General features: G+C 40.3%; 1 protein-coding gene across 2 annotated transcripts in view; it reads right to left on the reverse strand.

Annotated features, from left to right (window-relative positions):
• TENM2 (teneurin transmembrane protein 2) overlaps positions 1-16650 on the reverse strand; it is a 616650-nt gene that overhangs the window by 108751 nt on the left and 491249 nt on the right. The window contains exon 8 of one of the 2 annotated variants that reach the window (XM_039701625.1): positions 3955-4160. In XM_039701625.1, the coding sequence (XP_039557559.1) occupies positions 3955-4160 (206 nt within the window). Of the gene's footprint in view, positions 1-3954; positions 4161-16650 lie in introns of those variants that run through there. The other variant, XM_039701624.1, reaches the window with a different exon arrangement.

The raw sequence follows: 16650 nt of genomic DNA on the forward strand, positions 1-16650 counted from the left end.
ACTGAGGGAAAAAAAAATGAAGGAAGTTAATATATCTGCTGGTGGTTCCCTGGGTGTATTAATCTTAATATGTCAGTAAGGACGAGGTATATGTGCCCCAAAATCAAAAATCCCTGACTGAAGGGTCACCAAGATGACACTAGAAACTCATAAGCACATGCTTGGCTGAATCATCATTTCACTTTTCACGGCCCTGTTGATTTTCTGATTTACCACCCTTGCATGATTAATTACTTTTACGTAATGTTGTGCTGAAGATATCACTCTTGCTTTAAAGCTACTTATTGGCATATATGAATAGATTAGAAAACCCATCTAGGAAAAGGAGGCAAGTAATTTCATGATCATTAAAAAGCAACTGTGGAATCCTTAGTCTAACACACACACACACAACTGCTAGGGAAGAGGCCACTAAATCACATGAATTAGGGAATGGACATGTCAAACCAAATTAAATTGCTGAAGTAATTTGGAAGTTTCACTGACTTTTGGCTTTTTTGTTTTCTTTTTTTACGATCCTTTATAGTCATAGGTTCATACTGAAAATCACAAAAATGGCTAAAAAAGCTGAGGAACAACATGCAGCAGAAATCCCAAATGACTACATCATCAGAGTTCAATTTTGCAGCAGGGAGTACTTACTATGATTAAAGCCCAATATAAGCGAGTGACTTGCCAGCCTACATTGCTAAACAAATTCCAAATTCACTCTCTCGGTGAATTTGTTTATTTTTACTACCCAGCATACTGAAATCCTACTGCTTACTTTTATTTACAAACCTAAAATCTCATGCTAAGTTCTTTCTGAGCAATTTGTTTTTATAATTTCTCCATTCAGGGCTTTCTACCCTCTGATGCATTTTATTCATGGACTAATAAAGACTTTCCTTTTCCCGTAACCATGGGGAGTCAGCAGAACATTTTCACACCTATGGTTGTGACTCCAGCACTGCACAGAGCCACCGAGCCCAGTCACACAGAGGAAGGGAACCACTTGTGACCACTGTGAAGCTGAGGGAGCTCTCAGGGCTCAGGACTGGAAATGCAGAGGGCCATCAAAATATTCAGGGATTTTCTTAGATTTGAAACAATTTGCATACCTCCACAAAATGCCTAGGAGTTTTTGAGATTAGGAATTGAAAAGAATGATCTCCTAGAGCTCTTGTCTCAATAGGGGGTGCATATTCAACAGGAGAGAGGGAGCATGCTTGGGGTGGCGGCCAGCATTTGCCTTTATGCCAAAGCCCTGCAGGATCTAAGCAGCCAGGAAAACATATGGCAGGGAAACTTGTTTGCAAAGTGCTCTAAAATTAGTTCTTCATAAAATCCAGTTGGTAATTATTCATTAAAATACAGCCATGAAACATCTGACACCCACCATGGCAGCCAACCAACCGGTTTGTTCCCACATTTGGATGTGCCACAAGCCAGCCAGTTCAGGCCAGCCCCGTGGCCACCAGGCAACTCTGAGGTGCTCAGAGCACCTAAAGTGTTTGAGCACCTGTTAAAAACCAAGGGAACACTGATGCTCCCTTGCTCTCCAAGGTTTTTTTTTCAAATAAAGCCATTTCCTGGGCTGAATGAAAAGAGTTTTCATTTTGACATGAAAAATTTATAAGTATAAACCACGCTGCTGGAAATGAAAACAATACAACCCCACACATTGCCTTCTCCAGACATTCCAGGGAAGTTCCTCTCAGGTTACCTCATTTCATGCATCATTTGGAACGTGCTACCAGCATGACTGTTGTAAGCTCTGCAGAGTTGCTTCATGCATTATTTGACATTTACAGTTCATTTTCTATACATTATCAATTCTATTAGTATGACTCTCTTCTGCTAAATTCCTATTGATCATTCAAACCTGCAATGTGCATTTTGTTATTTCTGCATAGCACTACACAGGTTGGAGGGATTTTGCCCAAAAGCACTGCATTTCTTGCCACTCAAAACTGCATTTTTGCCTCTCCTCCAGAGCTCCATTCCCCATGCACACGGCACACAGGCTGCATCCAGACAAGTTTACAGCTACATCAGTTTGACTGACTAAACCAGGCATTTGGAATATTTGCTAAACAGTAATACTGAGAAGGTTAAATCTCAGCAGGGCTCTCAGACAGGAACTGCATCTTGTTGTCTCAGGTTAATCATGTACCTAATTTGCTGATTATTGACTTGTTCCCACAAAGGATTTTACTCGGCTTGACATATGAGCACTGATCAGTGATGAACTGTCAAGCTGTTCACTGCTTTAGAGCTCATGTCCCTAACCTACAGAAACAAGGATTTTAAATTTCAATTTTAAAATATCGTCTGGTGTCAACTTCAGGCTGTTTTCATTCATACAAAAGTATTGTGCTCCTTTCTGTCAGAACAAGGCTTCTTTTCACTAACTCAGGTCTGTAACAGCTTGCATTTCTTATTCTAAAATAACTTTTCTTGGTAGCAGCTTGACTGAATTTTGATTGCTGGGCAAAACTGCCATGGAACCTCCTGCTGCAGCACCCTATTAACAAGCACCAAGACCCTGCCTGAATGTGGGAAGTTTATGCTGGCTCAAATTGCAGATTCAGACCAGATCTACACTAGTTTATATACAGCGTGTTTCATTAACCCCACTTAGGAAGAGGTTTACAACTGCTTCCTCTGAAGACTGGAAAGGAGGTCCCCTAAGGAGGAATCCAGCTCAAGAGGAAACACAGATGATATTTCTCATTATTTAATTTAACAGAAAGGTCACAAAATTTCTATTCTATCCATGTGAGGTGGAGTGAAAGGAAAAAAACTGCCTGATCACAGCCTTCTTAGATGAGAGCATCATAATGAAACCTAGAACAAATACATTGGATCATACTGCAATATAAAGTTCATCCTGAATTTAAAAAAAATAAAAATTGTACTACCAACTACTTCCAACTGGATTTCTTGTAAAAGATACAGGCATACCTTCCTCACATCTTAGTCAAAAAACTTAAATTAACCTGTATTTATAGCAAACTTTGATGATTGTTTCGGAGCTTTGGTTGCCCTAAGTAATTTTCATTTCATGATTTATACTTTTGTTTGTTTTCCTCAACTAAATTGTCATTTTATTCATGATGGAATAGGGCAAGTGAGCACTAAAATTCTGAATTAAATGAGACATGCGCAATGAATTATGCCATTGCCTCACTGGAACAGCTGAAGATCCACAGACATAATTTCACCCTCAAGACAGCATATTGAATGAAGCCTTACAGCCAAAATCAAAACATTCTTAAGAAAGGCTCCCACCCTGGAACATATTCTCTGAAGATATATTTTTTGTGTTGCCTGGATGGCTGGAAATGACTGAAAATCAGTCAACAGCCCTCTGCAATTTCCCAAGTTTTTCAGTCTTTGTATCAAATTTTAGAACATCATATGCTGACATGGAAAGCTGACCATGTGCTCCCCTCCTTGGCCCATGCACTGCTGATCCTGATTTCTTACCACTCAAACACACCCATTCAGTAACTCACAGAACATTGGAAGACAGATTTCTACAGTAAGCTGATGAATTTTGCACAGCCAAAGCTCCTTCTGCACAAATTCTTAGAAGCAGAGGTAATAAACCCATATCAGCCTCCTCACTCCTTTACTCCCAAGTTTGATTAAAGATTTTGGTCCTCAACTTATCAGTTTTTTTCTCATAGATAACAGGATAGTTTTATCCCAGTTTGTGCCAAGATTATATAAGAGAATTAAAACCTCGAATGAATGGCAAGGACATAATTACTTATTTAATAAAGGTATTGCTGAAGCATTTAACGACCTAAAAATATTAAGATGAGGGTGGTTCAGTCAAATATGACAAATGAAGGAATTCAGGAAATCCCTAAGCTTGCATTCTGTAAACTCCAACATAAACCTAACAAAGATGGCCTAAGTTTTGCATTCTGACATTCAAAGCCAACAAATATATTGATAAAGTACCTGGGCATGTGATGGTGGGAGTCCTCTTCTTATATAAACACCAAAAAGAGCATCCTTCCCTAAGGATATGTTGAACTTCAGGAACTGTGGCTGGCTGATATGGATCTGAGACCTCCAAAAAACTCCGGGGGGCACCTCCTGGGTGACCCTGTGGCCAACTTCTGTTTCTCCACTATCTATGCTGCTATTCCTAGTGACCCATGGTCCTATAAAACAAAAGCAAATATAAATCAAATGAGATAACTGGTTTTAATACAGGTAGTTTAATCATTCAAGATGAACATCTGTGCCAGTGACACCTCTTAAATCAAACTGTAACTTTCTTATTCTGATGCAATCTGCCTGCTGTTTCAATCAGTATGTAAGAATTTGGCCCTTATATTTAAAGCAAAATTCTGCAAACCTTTTTTTTTTTTTTTTTCCTGTGGAGCATCAGCAATCTTCTCATCCCTCAAACCCTTTAATTCTGTGATTGCTCCTCACTGATCAAACAGCAACAGCAGAGTCAATTAAACACATGTGAATCTCCCTGTGCTCTTTTCAGTTGCATCTTGTACACAACCGGGGTATAAAAAATTGCCAGAAAGGTGAACTGAAGGGTAACTTCAGTCTAAATGAACTGATTGCAAATTTTTGTTACCACTGTTTTCTTCACTGAAGTAGCCCAATAGACTTTAGGTCACAGAAAAGAGAGTTGACAGAAGAAATGAAATGCACACAAAAGGGTTTAGAGGACAATGTCTGTACTCTAACATGCATCTTCTCCTTGAAACAGAGTTAGCACAACTCAGTGCAGTGCTTTTGAAGTTCTCTCTGCCTGAAGCAGGGCCTATCTGCAAGTCTTTTTCCCTCGTGCTGTGGTTAGTTAAAATCCATCATTTGTTGGTTTTTCATCATGCATTATTGAAGACAAGATACAAGGCCTTTCTGGTTGAGTGCTCTGGCTTCCAGCCCATGAAATAGTCAACTCTTAAAATATGGTGCAAATCCCTTCTGTTCTCAACCGAACAGGTTCTGAGGCTACACATATTTTAAACATGGAGTGCAGAACATGGAGTTAGCAGTGTTTTTAAGCTACAATATGCAGCAATGCTTGGTTTTGTGTTCTGTATTCCCAAACAACATGGTGAGAAATCCATTTAAAAATTCTTACAACAGACACTATAGTAAACCAGAAAACCACAGAAAATATCTGTTGACAATCACAGAAATGTAAAGGTATCACTAATACCACTACTGCCATAGACTGGATGGTAGTGATACCTCTGATACCACCTGACAGCGTTTGTAAAAAGCTCAGTGTTTACTTCATGAGGGTTTTTCTGCCATGAAGTATAATGCTGTATTCAATAAATGGCGAGTTACTTTTGAAATACATTCCAGCACGGTATGAATGTAATGGGATGGCACAGAAGAACATATAATTCCAGCAGGTAAGTACATAACAGCTTTTCTGTCTTGACTATCTTTAATTGAGAGAGCTGCAAAAGCATGGTTTCAATTATAGATTCTAAATTATCTATGTTAGCAGCACTTACACTTGTACATAATGAAACAGATACAATGTTGGCAGTGTTTTTAAATGGTAAAAGAATGCTCTGAATACCAACTGCTATACAGTTTTTGGCAACTTGTTTGTTTTTTCATTTTCTATGTTAATGGGTCTACAATTACATCACTGACAAAGAAAGCAGGAGAAGCTGCAACAAGAGGCTGCAAAGAAAGGAAAAATGGCTGAGTGTTCAGCAATGTGCCCTTAGAGCCACAGAGAGCAACCAGATCCAAACACGACCTGCTTCATGGAAACGACAGGATTTAATTTCTAATGCATTACTGCAACAGAGGACATCTCAAGGTTCCTATCTCAATGAAGGCAGGCACCACCTCACTAGAATTTAAATTAGTTCTTACCCACCTACATGGAGAGGAAAATCAGGGGCAGAGAACACACCAAAAATCACCTGTGGCATGTTATACTATCACTGCCAGAGATGGGAAGTCCAAAAAAGACTGCAGGCACCTTCATCTCCTTCTCCTTTGAGAACATTACATTTACTTCACAATTCCAACATATGGTAATAAATTATGAATATTTTTTCAATATTAAAAAGCGTGCTGTAAATAATTTCTTTGGAAGCATTCTTTAATGAACATCAACTGTATCTAATCTGCAAAAGACTCCTTGACACACTCTAAAGAACATTCTTCTTCAGGAGCAATATATCCATAGCCCCCCAGTCAAAGATAAAGCTATTTCCAGGAATTATCATTATTACCAGTGCAGCAAATGTATGGAGCATGTGAATGGTAAGGCCACAATAATTTCTGCTGGCAGTCATAGTTTCACTGGCTATTAAAGCAACTCCAAAACTGTCAATGGCTTTTGCTAATTATATATATATTCTCTAGAATTGTAACTTTGTAAAGAATTTTAATTCTAGTGGAGGATCAAGTTTTAGTAATTCTTGATAAATTTAGCCTCAGCTTCCTTTGAATATCCAAAATTCTGCTTTGTATTTCTCTCTGGGAAAGGGCATTTTTCAGGACTCAAGGATCCTCAAATATATCAACTAAGCTAAAATAATAAAATTTCAGACATCAGGAAAAACAGAGTTACATTCATACTACTTCAGCATGCAAAGGTAAAAAAATATATTGGATGTCAGACTTTCCTCAAAAAAATTACTAGTAGACAAATCCTTTGTATTTCTCATCAAAATGTTGAAGTTATCGGGGTGAAATAAAAATTGGTGAAAACTGCAGATAAGACAATTGAATTTGTAGTTATTACTGAGCCCAGAGACTTGATTCAGGTTTTCTTAACACTGAAATGATTCTGTTCAGTTTGATATTGTCCTTGGAAGCATCTCCCCACAGATACACTTTTATTTTTCTCTACAACACAAATGACCTGGTTTCTAGTTCTCCAAACCACTCCTCCTGGAACATCTTAGGAAAATCTCCCTGGGAAGGGAATTGTGACAGGGGTTCACCACAGCAGAGGATTTTAAGAGCAGGTTAGATGATCAACCCTCAGAAGTGATGAAGCTATATTTAATCCACAGCAAAGAATGGGGTAGATGGGTGACTCTTTTCAGTTTGTATTTCTGTAGTGCAGAACGCTCTATACCCAGCCTGTGCCCCATCTACAAGGAACAGCTGCTGCCTCACCTCTGGCATGCTGAAAGGATCCTTTCCTTTTGCTTTTAAGAATTTAATTCATGGCATCCTGTTTTTATGGAGCTACATTACAGTGCTGTAATAACAAAACTTAGAAATGCTTGAAGTTATACTAAAATCTAGGTTTCATATTTGTAAGCTTAGCTAACAACTTATAAAGTTTTAAGTCCAACAAGATATCAATAAACCATAAAGATTATGTATTATTGAATCATGCTGTCATAAATTCCTGCTGAGTTACCCTTGTTGGTATGAGACACAAAACCAGTGACAGCACCTTGGTTCTGCTCCTTGCTTTGATTCTGCCAGTGCACCTGGATTGGTCATGATCTGGCTGCTCTCAGATGCCTACTTGTAAAACAGAATTATTAACAATGACAGAATTATTAACAGTTCTCACCTTGAAGATGAGGAAGGCAGAGCAGTAAATATAAATATTACAGGAGGTGTCTCAGTACTGGCCTCTTCATGTTCCTTCCTCCCCAGGATATAAATACAGAGAGCAATGCAAAGTAGATATGACCACTGAGTCTACCTTAGTTAATAGGCTAAAGGTTTTTTTAGACCTGAAAAGCAGACCATCATCCTAACTTTGGTATTTGCAATGCCTTTTTCTGCACTAACAGCTTCACTGGCAAACCGTGTCACTAGAGACTCAAACTTTTTTATAGCTCCCTTCAGTCCTCACCTCCTAATGCAGAGAATGTATCTTGCCACCTGACTCACTCCCCTCCAGTTATTTTTAGAAGCTTTTCCATTTGATGGACCACTGCAGATCACATTCAAAGAGCATCAACTGCATTTAAGTGAAGCTACAGATGTGACAAACTGACAAATCTGTGAAGAAAGACTAACCCACACCACTCATACAGCTGTGAACAAATGAATCCCAAGATCATTCTCTCTGTTGTGGGTGACTGTTGTAAAGTTCTATGTTTATCTCATAACTCCATAGATACTTGATTTTTTTTCCCTGTCATTTTCTCTCTATAAACATCTACAAAAGAGTTTTAAAAGCATACTTCTTCATCTTACCCAGGGGAGCCATTTCAATCACTCAGTCAAACATATATTCATCAACTAAATAACACTTATTCATTTAAACTGCTGTTTTATTTACCCAGCTGAATTACTATTTTGGCATATACATTTGAAAAGACTGTTTTTAGCATTCAAGTGTATTTGCCTTTGAAGCTATCAGACAGGCAATCCATGACAACAGCAATGCAAACTCCCCCTGCTAAGTTGTCAGCAGGTCTCATCTGTGAGCTGGAGGTCAGATTCAAGGTGGCAGTGGATGGGACAAGCCCAGTCAGCCTTTAATTTAACTGATGTCAAGCAGTGTCAGCCATGGAGGCAGAGCTGTATTTACACTGAAACCAGATATACTTGATTATTTATAACTACAGTATCCTACACTGTAGCTAAAATTAAAAATAAAAATGAAATCTGGCTACCAGCAGTGTCACACGACAGACATCACATTTAAACAGCAATTAACTCCAGTGCTGTGGCTGTGTGCCTCTGTCATGGGGATGACTGCAAATTGCATCTTGATGGCACTCTTGAAAAATACCTAGCAGAATAACCATTCCAATGGATCAGAAATGAACTACCAAGATAATGGACAACCTCAAACTAAATACAAGGAATAAATATCACCAGGGTTGGTTAAATTCTCTTTACCTTATTTTCCTGTAATTCTATATTTCTTATAAATCACTGCTACAGACATAGCTTAACTTTTTTTATCTAGCTTATTTTTCTGTTGTTCTTTTTATATAGCCAGGGATTTTCACAGATGACTTGGAATTCTGAAGAAATTTATGGTACAGCTGGGTAAAGGAAACCATTCAATATAAAAATAGACTCCTCTGACTTTTTGCCAAAAGAGACCATGTGAGAATTACTATGGTTCTGCACGATAGTTTAACTTTTTTTCCTTAAGTAAATTTGCTACTTATATGGCCAGACATGTCTTATTGTTCCAGTAAGGCAAATAAAATAAAGTAGAAAATGCCTTTTCCATGCAAATATCTTCAGTGGAAAAATCAGTGCTACGCACTGTTACCATACTGACAACTCCCTGTATGAACTTACACTTCAAATTATCTACTATCACCTAAGTGCCCTAGGACTCAGGTGAGAACAGATTATCTCTGGAATGTGTACAATAGATTGACTGCTACTGCAAAACAAATTCCCTCAGCTGCAATGAGCTAAAAAGCCAGGCAATGAGAGTTTGTCTGCAGGAGCTGCTGTGGCACATTTGAACTTCAGTTACACTGAAGATGCTGAGGTACCCATGAGCTCTGTTTTGGGAAGTGAGGAGGAAGGAAGTTTCAGAGTGTATGAGCTTTCAGAAGTCCAGGGAAACAGCTTCTGGTACAAAACCAAAACCTCAGGTTGTCTGGTCAGCATCCTAAATTCCTATTGTGGCAAGAGGAAAGTAAATCTTCAAAGGGAGCCCGGCTCTGGTTCAGCTGCAGCCAATCAATGTGTCAGGGAAATGAAGCAGTTTAACTTTACTAAAATATGACATGCCTGATACACCTAAAAATTTAGGCACATCTTCATATTCATGTGAGCATGGCTTCACAAGAGTCATTGCTTTCAGAATCAAAACCAAATTATAACTGAAATACAATTAAGATCTGTTGGTTCATTTCACAAAGAGCAAATGCATACTAGTATGCATTTCTAAATCAGGGTAACAGTCACCTCTGATTGTTCATCTCTTTGGTGCCTGAGTGAGAACTAAGGATTTCTGGAAATCGGAACCTTGGAAAAGGTTCTTCCTCACCTACCTCTGAACAGAGCAACTCATGCTATCACCATTAACACACCCACGAATCTAAAACTCTTCTTCTGTTGAATTTAGCCAAATCCTTTACTTTTCTGAGACAACCCTTAAGTCTGATGTATTTTCAGAAGACCACATCTGCTAGCCTTCATAGCCTCCATCTTAATAGTTCTGCTTGCTAATGTGTTAATCAAGATCTACATTACATTAGCCACATAACTACTTAATAAGATTAATCCACCTGGAAAATGATGGCTTGTCTTGATTAAACCGAAGGAAGGTAGGAGAAGTGACATTTAAAACACATTGACTATTATTACATTTTGATCGTCTGTTTCAAAGCGTCTAACAGGAAATAGCAGAAACCGGGAGATTCATGTTGTTTACATTGTTAATGAGGGATGAGTTTATCTTTTACAAGACGACAGAGAGCTCCCTGCAGCTGTTGCCGAGTCCTTACACCGTGTGCTGGGTGGTTTCAGCAGGAGCACAGTCGGGGGTAGCACTGCTGCCTCAGGCAGAGACTCAGGAGCTGCTCTGTTGGCATCTGAACCCAGCTCATCACCCTGGCAGGATGGCACATCCTCCCATTCCAGAATTTTGTTACTCCTTTAGCACTGCCTGTGCGCTGCATTGCTAATAAAACATCTTAACTATTGGAAAACAACTTGTGTGCAAACCAAAACGTGACTCGCAGCTGCAGCATCTGGCAGAGCTCTCAACATCATTTGGAGAGAGCTGAAGACAACCTGTACAGCCCCACAATGACTGCTGAGCTCAGCTTTCCACATCCATCCAAGGACAATTTCTGCTACATCAGTAGAAATCTGCTTTTCCTCTCCCTCAGCTCAAGCAAGTGAGATGGTGCCAAATTTAACAGCTAATTAAACTTTCTTCATTTCATTATTGCCATTATATTTACAATTCTGAATTTGGAATCTGGAAACAAGTATTTTTTATGACACTTCAGAACTTTAATATTTAATAACTGTAATATTTTTGAAAAAAGTCTTTCTGAAATCCACATACACTGTGGCAGACTTTCTGAAATACCTCAAACTGAGCATGAACTTGGATCAGGTTGGTTCATCCAAAGAGAAGCAAACCCTGGATGTTAGCATCAAAACAAAAATTCATATAAAATTTTTCCATACAGTGTATTTATTGTACCGAAAGTGATCTTTCCACAATTACTTTTGGTGTCTTTTAAAATGGGAGGTTCTAGAATCAGAGATCACAATATCTTCCTTGTTTTTCAGCTTTCTAGAGCATTATTATAGCAAACAATCAAGATAAAAAGTACCAAGTCAATTTTGAATTACTATAAAATTTGCTAAATTTGTGAGCACATCAAAGACAGTCTGTCCTAAACAAAAAAGTTGACACCAAAGCGTTCTTTATATGGGTTTTCAGCTGGGGTTAGTGTAGGTGTATTCTGTCAATTAGAAAGGAAACAGCACATAGCCACAGATTTTATGGAAATGTGTGCCTAGCCCACCACATGATTTTAAATCTAGAAAACTTTTGGCACAGATTTACAGAATTTAGGCACAGATAAATCCCATAAAGTCATCTATTTCACTTCTTTTTGAAGAAGCAATTATTCCCAAACATGCCTCTTTCCTTTTCCCCCACTTTCCCCCTTAATTTAGATTTATTATACCCAAATTCTAACATTATCCTTACACAACATTCTAGATAAATGGACATTACTTTCAGAAAGCTTTTTAATGTCATTACAATCTACTCATTCCCATAGAAATTCCAAGGCAGTATCAATTTTTGGGTTTTTACGCATTATGAAGAGATACTGCCTTATGATCTGTATTAAGAAAGGAATTTTTGTCTCCTAATTTAAATCCCTACTTGAACACAACTTTCACAGCATGGTGGACTTCCCTTGCAGTTTTAAAGTAGCACTGGGGATTTTTCTGCCCATTGCACTTCCCTCCTCCTTTCAGACATACCCACTATTAGTGAGATGTAGTGTGTAATTACAAAAAACCTGAAACTGTGTTATCTTAATAGTGAATTTTGTTTTTATTCAGATAGGAAAATGCAGTAATAAAGTAATTTACATTCCCCTTAAATTGCAGTTTTATTATTTCCTACCAGAATTTAGTCTCTTAATAAGGAACAGCCAGATCAAATTGAATACCTGCCTTTTTTTTTTTTTTCTCCTTTCAAATTGCTCTACTTTAAAATGCTTTGCTTGCTGAGTAGGCACAGCTTGTGTTTAAGTGGCCCTTCTCAGACTAGGGGTTAAAGGTTTCTTTGGGAGACCCGTGTTTTGAAAAGAATGGCTTCATCCTGAGTTGTGTCAATTATAGAAAGGTCACTCTCCACAGCCAGAGCCCTGAAATGGTTGTTGTGTTAAAAGCTGTCAGAGGCTTTCCTAAAAACTGCTGGGATAGCAATTTCGACTTGGACATAAAAAGAAAGGTGAGGTAGAAAAACTTTTCACCCTTCCCTGCTCTAGGAATTTGTCTTCTCGATATTCTTTGTGTTCATCCAAACCTGTCATTCATTTTATTCCACTGTGGAAGATTACTTGCCTAAATATTGTTCTCCCTCCTTCCCCCACGTTATCAGCATTTCAGCAACCTTCTACAAAATGTCAGAAGAACAAGTAAACTTTTCCAACATGCTCTGAGGAAAGCTAACTGCAGCAATTTAAGACACAACCAGCAGTTCTGTCTCCTTGTCCCCTCTACAGGAGGTTACCACTCCCAAAACAGCATCTCAGCCTCTTCAAATGCGCAAAGCTAATTAGAGTGGGGCTGGGATAAACTGCCAGAATTTGCACTGAAGTGCCCCAGGCAGATGAGCCCATTCCAATTCTGCGGTCCTGCTGCCCTATATTTGCACGGAGATGGCAACAAAAAGCTGCAGGGAGGGAATTGGGAAAGGTGTTAAAGCCCTGCTAAATGACCATAATTGCCGACCTGAGCTCTTCAGGTTCCTGCCCAAAACCACAGGGTCTCTCACCTGTGCCCAACCTGGAGGCACTTCAGCAGCAATGAAAACGTTCTGCCTTGCACTTAGGGATGTGCTGCTCACGCACTTTGACCTACAGCCAGTCAGAGATGAAAGCCAAACCAATGAACACTTGTCTAAAAATGTTCAGGTTTTTGGCGCTATCAGGATGTAGGATTTCATGACAAGGAGGAAGCAAAAACAAGACCCTCCATGGAAAATATGGAGAAGCTGAGGTGCAGCAGTGGCAGCATTTATTGAAAACAGAAGCAAATCCATTAAATTATCAAGCTTATAAAAGAACAACTCATTTTTTTTTTCCCAAGTCTATTTTAACTGATTGTTTTCCCAATACAAGTATCTGTGTCAGCATTTTCTTCTAACACTTGCTTTGGCAATTACCAAGCTTAACGTGAGCCACAGGTCCTGAGTGCAAGGCAGTGCTCAGCCTCTGAACAGAATTCTTCTGCTGACAAAAATCAAGTGCTCAGACTTCTCCTGTTCCAGGCATGCCATCCACCATCCCAGCAGACTGAAGCGTGGGAGGTGTTTTGTCTAATTGTAATATTCTGTTCTGCCTTCTCCCCATAATTTTTATAATAACCAGAGACCTTACTGTGATGTAGCAAAGAAAACCTCTGAACTTCACCAGTAAAAATCATTCAATTTAAATGACTAAAATCCTTTTTGTGACATGTAACTTCTTTGTGTTTTTAACACAGGTTTTCTCAGTTTAAGTGTTTCTGGTTCTAGGTTTTACTTATTTTTTCTTTCCCCTGCCATGTCTTTGTCACCTTCCTCTGGAACACAGTTTTTCTTTAAGAGAAAAAGAAACCATTTGTTGTCTAATTTCTTACATTAATATCACAGGAAACACCGTTTACCATGGGTCAAATTCTGCTATCCTTATGTTTGTTATTAGAATTCACTGAGAAAGAAGAACTAGGGATGTGGTCCTGGCTGCAAGCCAGTTCTTGACTTCTCTCAAGCACTACGATGCACTTGTAACTAAACCAAGCTTTTCACAGAATCCCAGAATGGGTCAGGCTGGAAAGGATCACAGTGGGTCAATGTGGTCCAACCCCCCTGCTCCAGCAGGGTCATCCCAGAGCACAGGGCACAGGATGATGCCCTGAATGTTCTGGAATATCCCCAGTGAGGGAGACTGGGCCAATATGATGCAGTGCTTGGTCACTGCACAGGAGTTCTGCCTCATGTCCAGGTGGAGCTTCCTGAGCATCAGTTCCTGCCCGCTGCCTCCTGTTCTGCTGGCTGGGACCATTGAAGAGCCTGGTCCATGCTCTGGGCCCTCCCTGCAGATATTTACACAATTAATGAACTCCCTCTCAGTCACCTCTGCAAGCTGAACAGCCCCAGCTCCCTCAGCCTCCTCCTTCTTTGGGATCTCTAAGCTATGCCTGGAAAAAGAGCACCTAGCCAGTAAACACAGCACATTTCTGAGAGCACTTCCCCAGCAGCACAACTTCACTGGTGATAAACCAGAACCCACAGGATTTAGGAGCACGGGGCATGCTGAGAGCCACGGGAGGGAGATGACGAGCAGCGTTTTGGGGTGATTTGTGGCATTTTGGGGCAGCCTGGCAGCGTTTTGGGATGGTTTGTGGGGGTTTGGAGCAGTTTGTGGCAGTTCAGGTGGCATTTTGGGGCACTTTGTGACAGCTCAGCTGGGGTTTGGGGCACTTTGTGGCTACTCAAGTGGCATTTTGGGGGGGATTTTGTAGCAGTTTATGTGGTGTTTTATGGCAGTTCATGGTGGTTTGGGTGGTGTTTTGGAGGCATTTTGGGGCAGTTTGTGGCAGTTCAGCTGGGGTTTTGGGGTGGTTCGGAGCAGTTCATGGCGGTTCAGGTGGTGTTTTGGGGCAGTTTGTGGCAGCTCAGCTGGGATTTTGGGGTAGTTTGTGGCGGTTCAGCTGGGGTTTGGGGCAGTTCGTGGCAGCTCAGCTGGGATTTTGGGGTAGTTCGTGATGGTTCATCTGGGATTTTGGGGCAGTTCGTGGCAGCTCAGCTGGGATTTTGGGGTAGTTCGTGATGGTTCATCTGGGGTTTGGGGCGGTTCATGGTGGTTCAACCGGGGTTTTGGGGCGGCTCGTGGCCGTTCAGGTGGCGTTTTGGGTCAGTTTGTGGCAGCTCAGCTGGGCTTTTGGCGGGGTTCAGGTGCCGTTTGGGGCAGATTGTGGCGGTTCACCTGGGATTCTGGGGTAGTTTGTGGCGGTTCAGCTGGGGTAGGGATGAATTTCTCCCCAACACCCAACCTGCCCCTGCCCTCTTCCACTGTGGAGCCATTATAGAGCCTCTATCTTCATTTTGTAAATTGAGCTTCCCTGGCCAAGCCAGGCTGTGCCAGTCCTTTCACCTCCTAGATTTTTGTCCCAAGCCCTGCACAGCAGGGCAGGGGAGGTTTGCCTGCTCACAGCCGCGGGCTCTGCAGCCAGCCCTGTCCGTGTGTCCATGTCAGCGGCTGTGCAGCTGCACCTGCAACACGAGCTGAGCACTGGGAGCAAGGCCAAGCACGCCCTGCACAAGTGCCTGAGTTATAGGCACTGTGGCAGGGCTAATTGAATAAGTCCTGTGCATAATGCATGAGACTTGACAGGTCTGAATCATTCAGCCAGTGGATTTATGTGCATCTTCACCTTGTATAAACACAGCTACCTGCATACTCTCATCACATTATCCCCCATGGCACTCTCAATGCAGTAGAGCAGTGGTGAGGGATAAAGCCCACCAAGCTGCTGCTTTCCTTTTCTTTGCATCTTTCTGTTTACACAGGATGTATGTAAACCTATATACCACAGAGAACATAATTTCCAATTATGTCAAAAGATGTTTGAGAGGATTTACTGTCAATTTGCTGGCAGGAAAAAAAAATAAAATATGGGCATCCTCAGAATTGTTCTCTTCTGCAGTGTCAGATCCACACGAGATTATCAGACATTTTGCATCCAATTCAAAGTGATTATAGTGGTCACAAACGGCCCAGCAGTGGCCACTCACTAAGTGTTCAAAGAGTAAATGTTAGGGATAGGAGAAGCAAAACACTTCTCACAGAAACTGCCATTTACAGTGCTGGAGCCACCACTCAGGTAACCTCAGAATGCAGGGAATCCATTTAGATGTGAGTGATTCATATATGCATTCCTAAGCCCCAAGAAAACAAAAGGCACCTCCCACCCCCAGAATCCATCTATCCCAACCCCTGGGTATCTTTCAGCACGCAATCTATGCAGAGTTTAACCTCTGTATTTTTGACAAAAGCAGCAGGGGAGCAAGACATTTTTCCTAACACCATCTTCCCCTGGACATCCTGTGGCTAATGTCTAAGCAGATATGTAAGAATAGTAACTAAAATCAGGAGACCTTTTCTGTGAAGAGGGCAGCTGCCAGATTTCATATTCATGCTGAATTTGCAAGTTTTGTTTCTATTATCTTGAAATACACAAAAACAAACAAAACATACTTTAAAGCCTCTGGTATGTTAAATACCAGACACGAACCTGAAAAGGATGTTTTGCAAAGAAACTTCTCAAAATTTATTTCTACAGAATGTTTAAGATTCCTTGGAAAATAGACAAGAATTGATGTGGGATCAAATTATTTATTCAATTACAACTTATTTGTCTTGCCAAAACAAACATTTTAAAAGGCTTTTTCACTCTAATCTCAATCAACCAATTTATTTTTTTTTAAAGTATGGCAAATAAAACTGAAAAATCATT

Source organism: Passer montanus, unplaced genomic scaffold, assembly GCF_014805655.1.
Source record: "Passer montanus isolate IOZ18808 unplaced genomic scaffold, ASM1480565v1 scaffold15, whole genome shotgun sequence".
NCBI classification, from domain to species: Eukaryota; Metazoa; Chordata; class Aves; order Passeriformes; family Passeridae; genus Passer; species Passer montanus.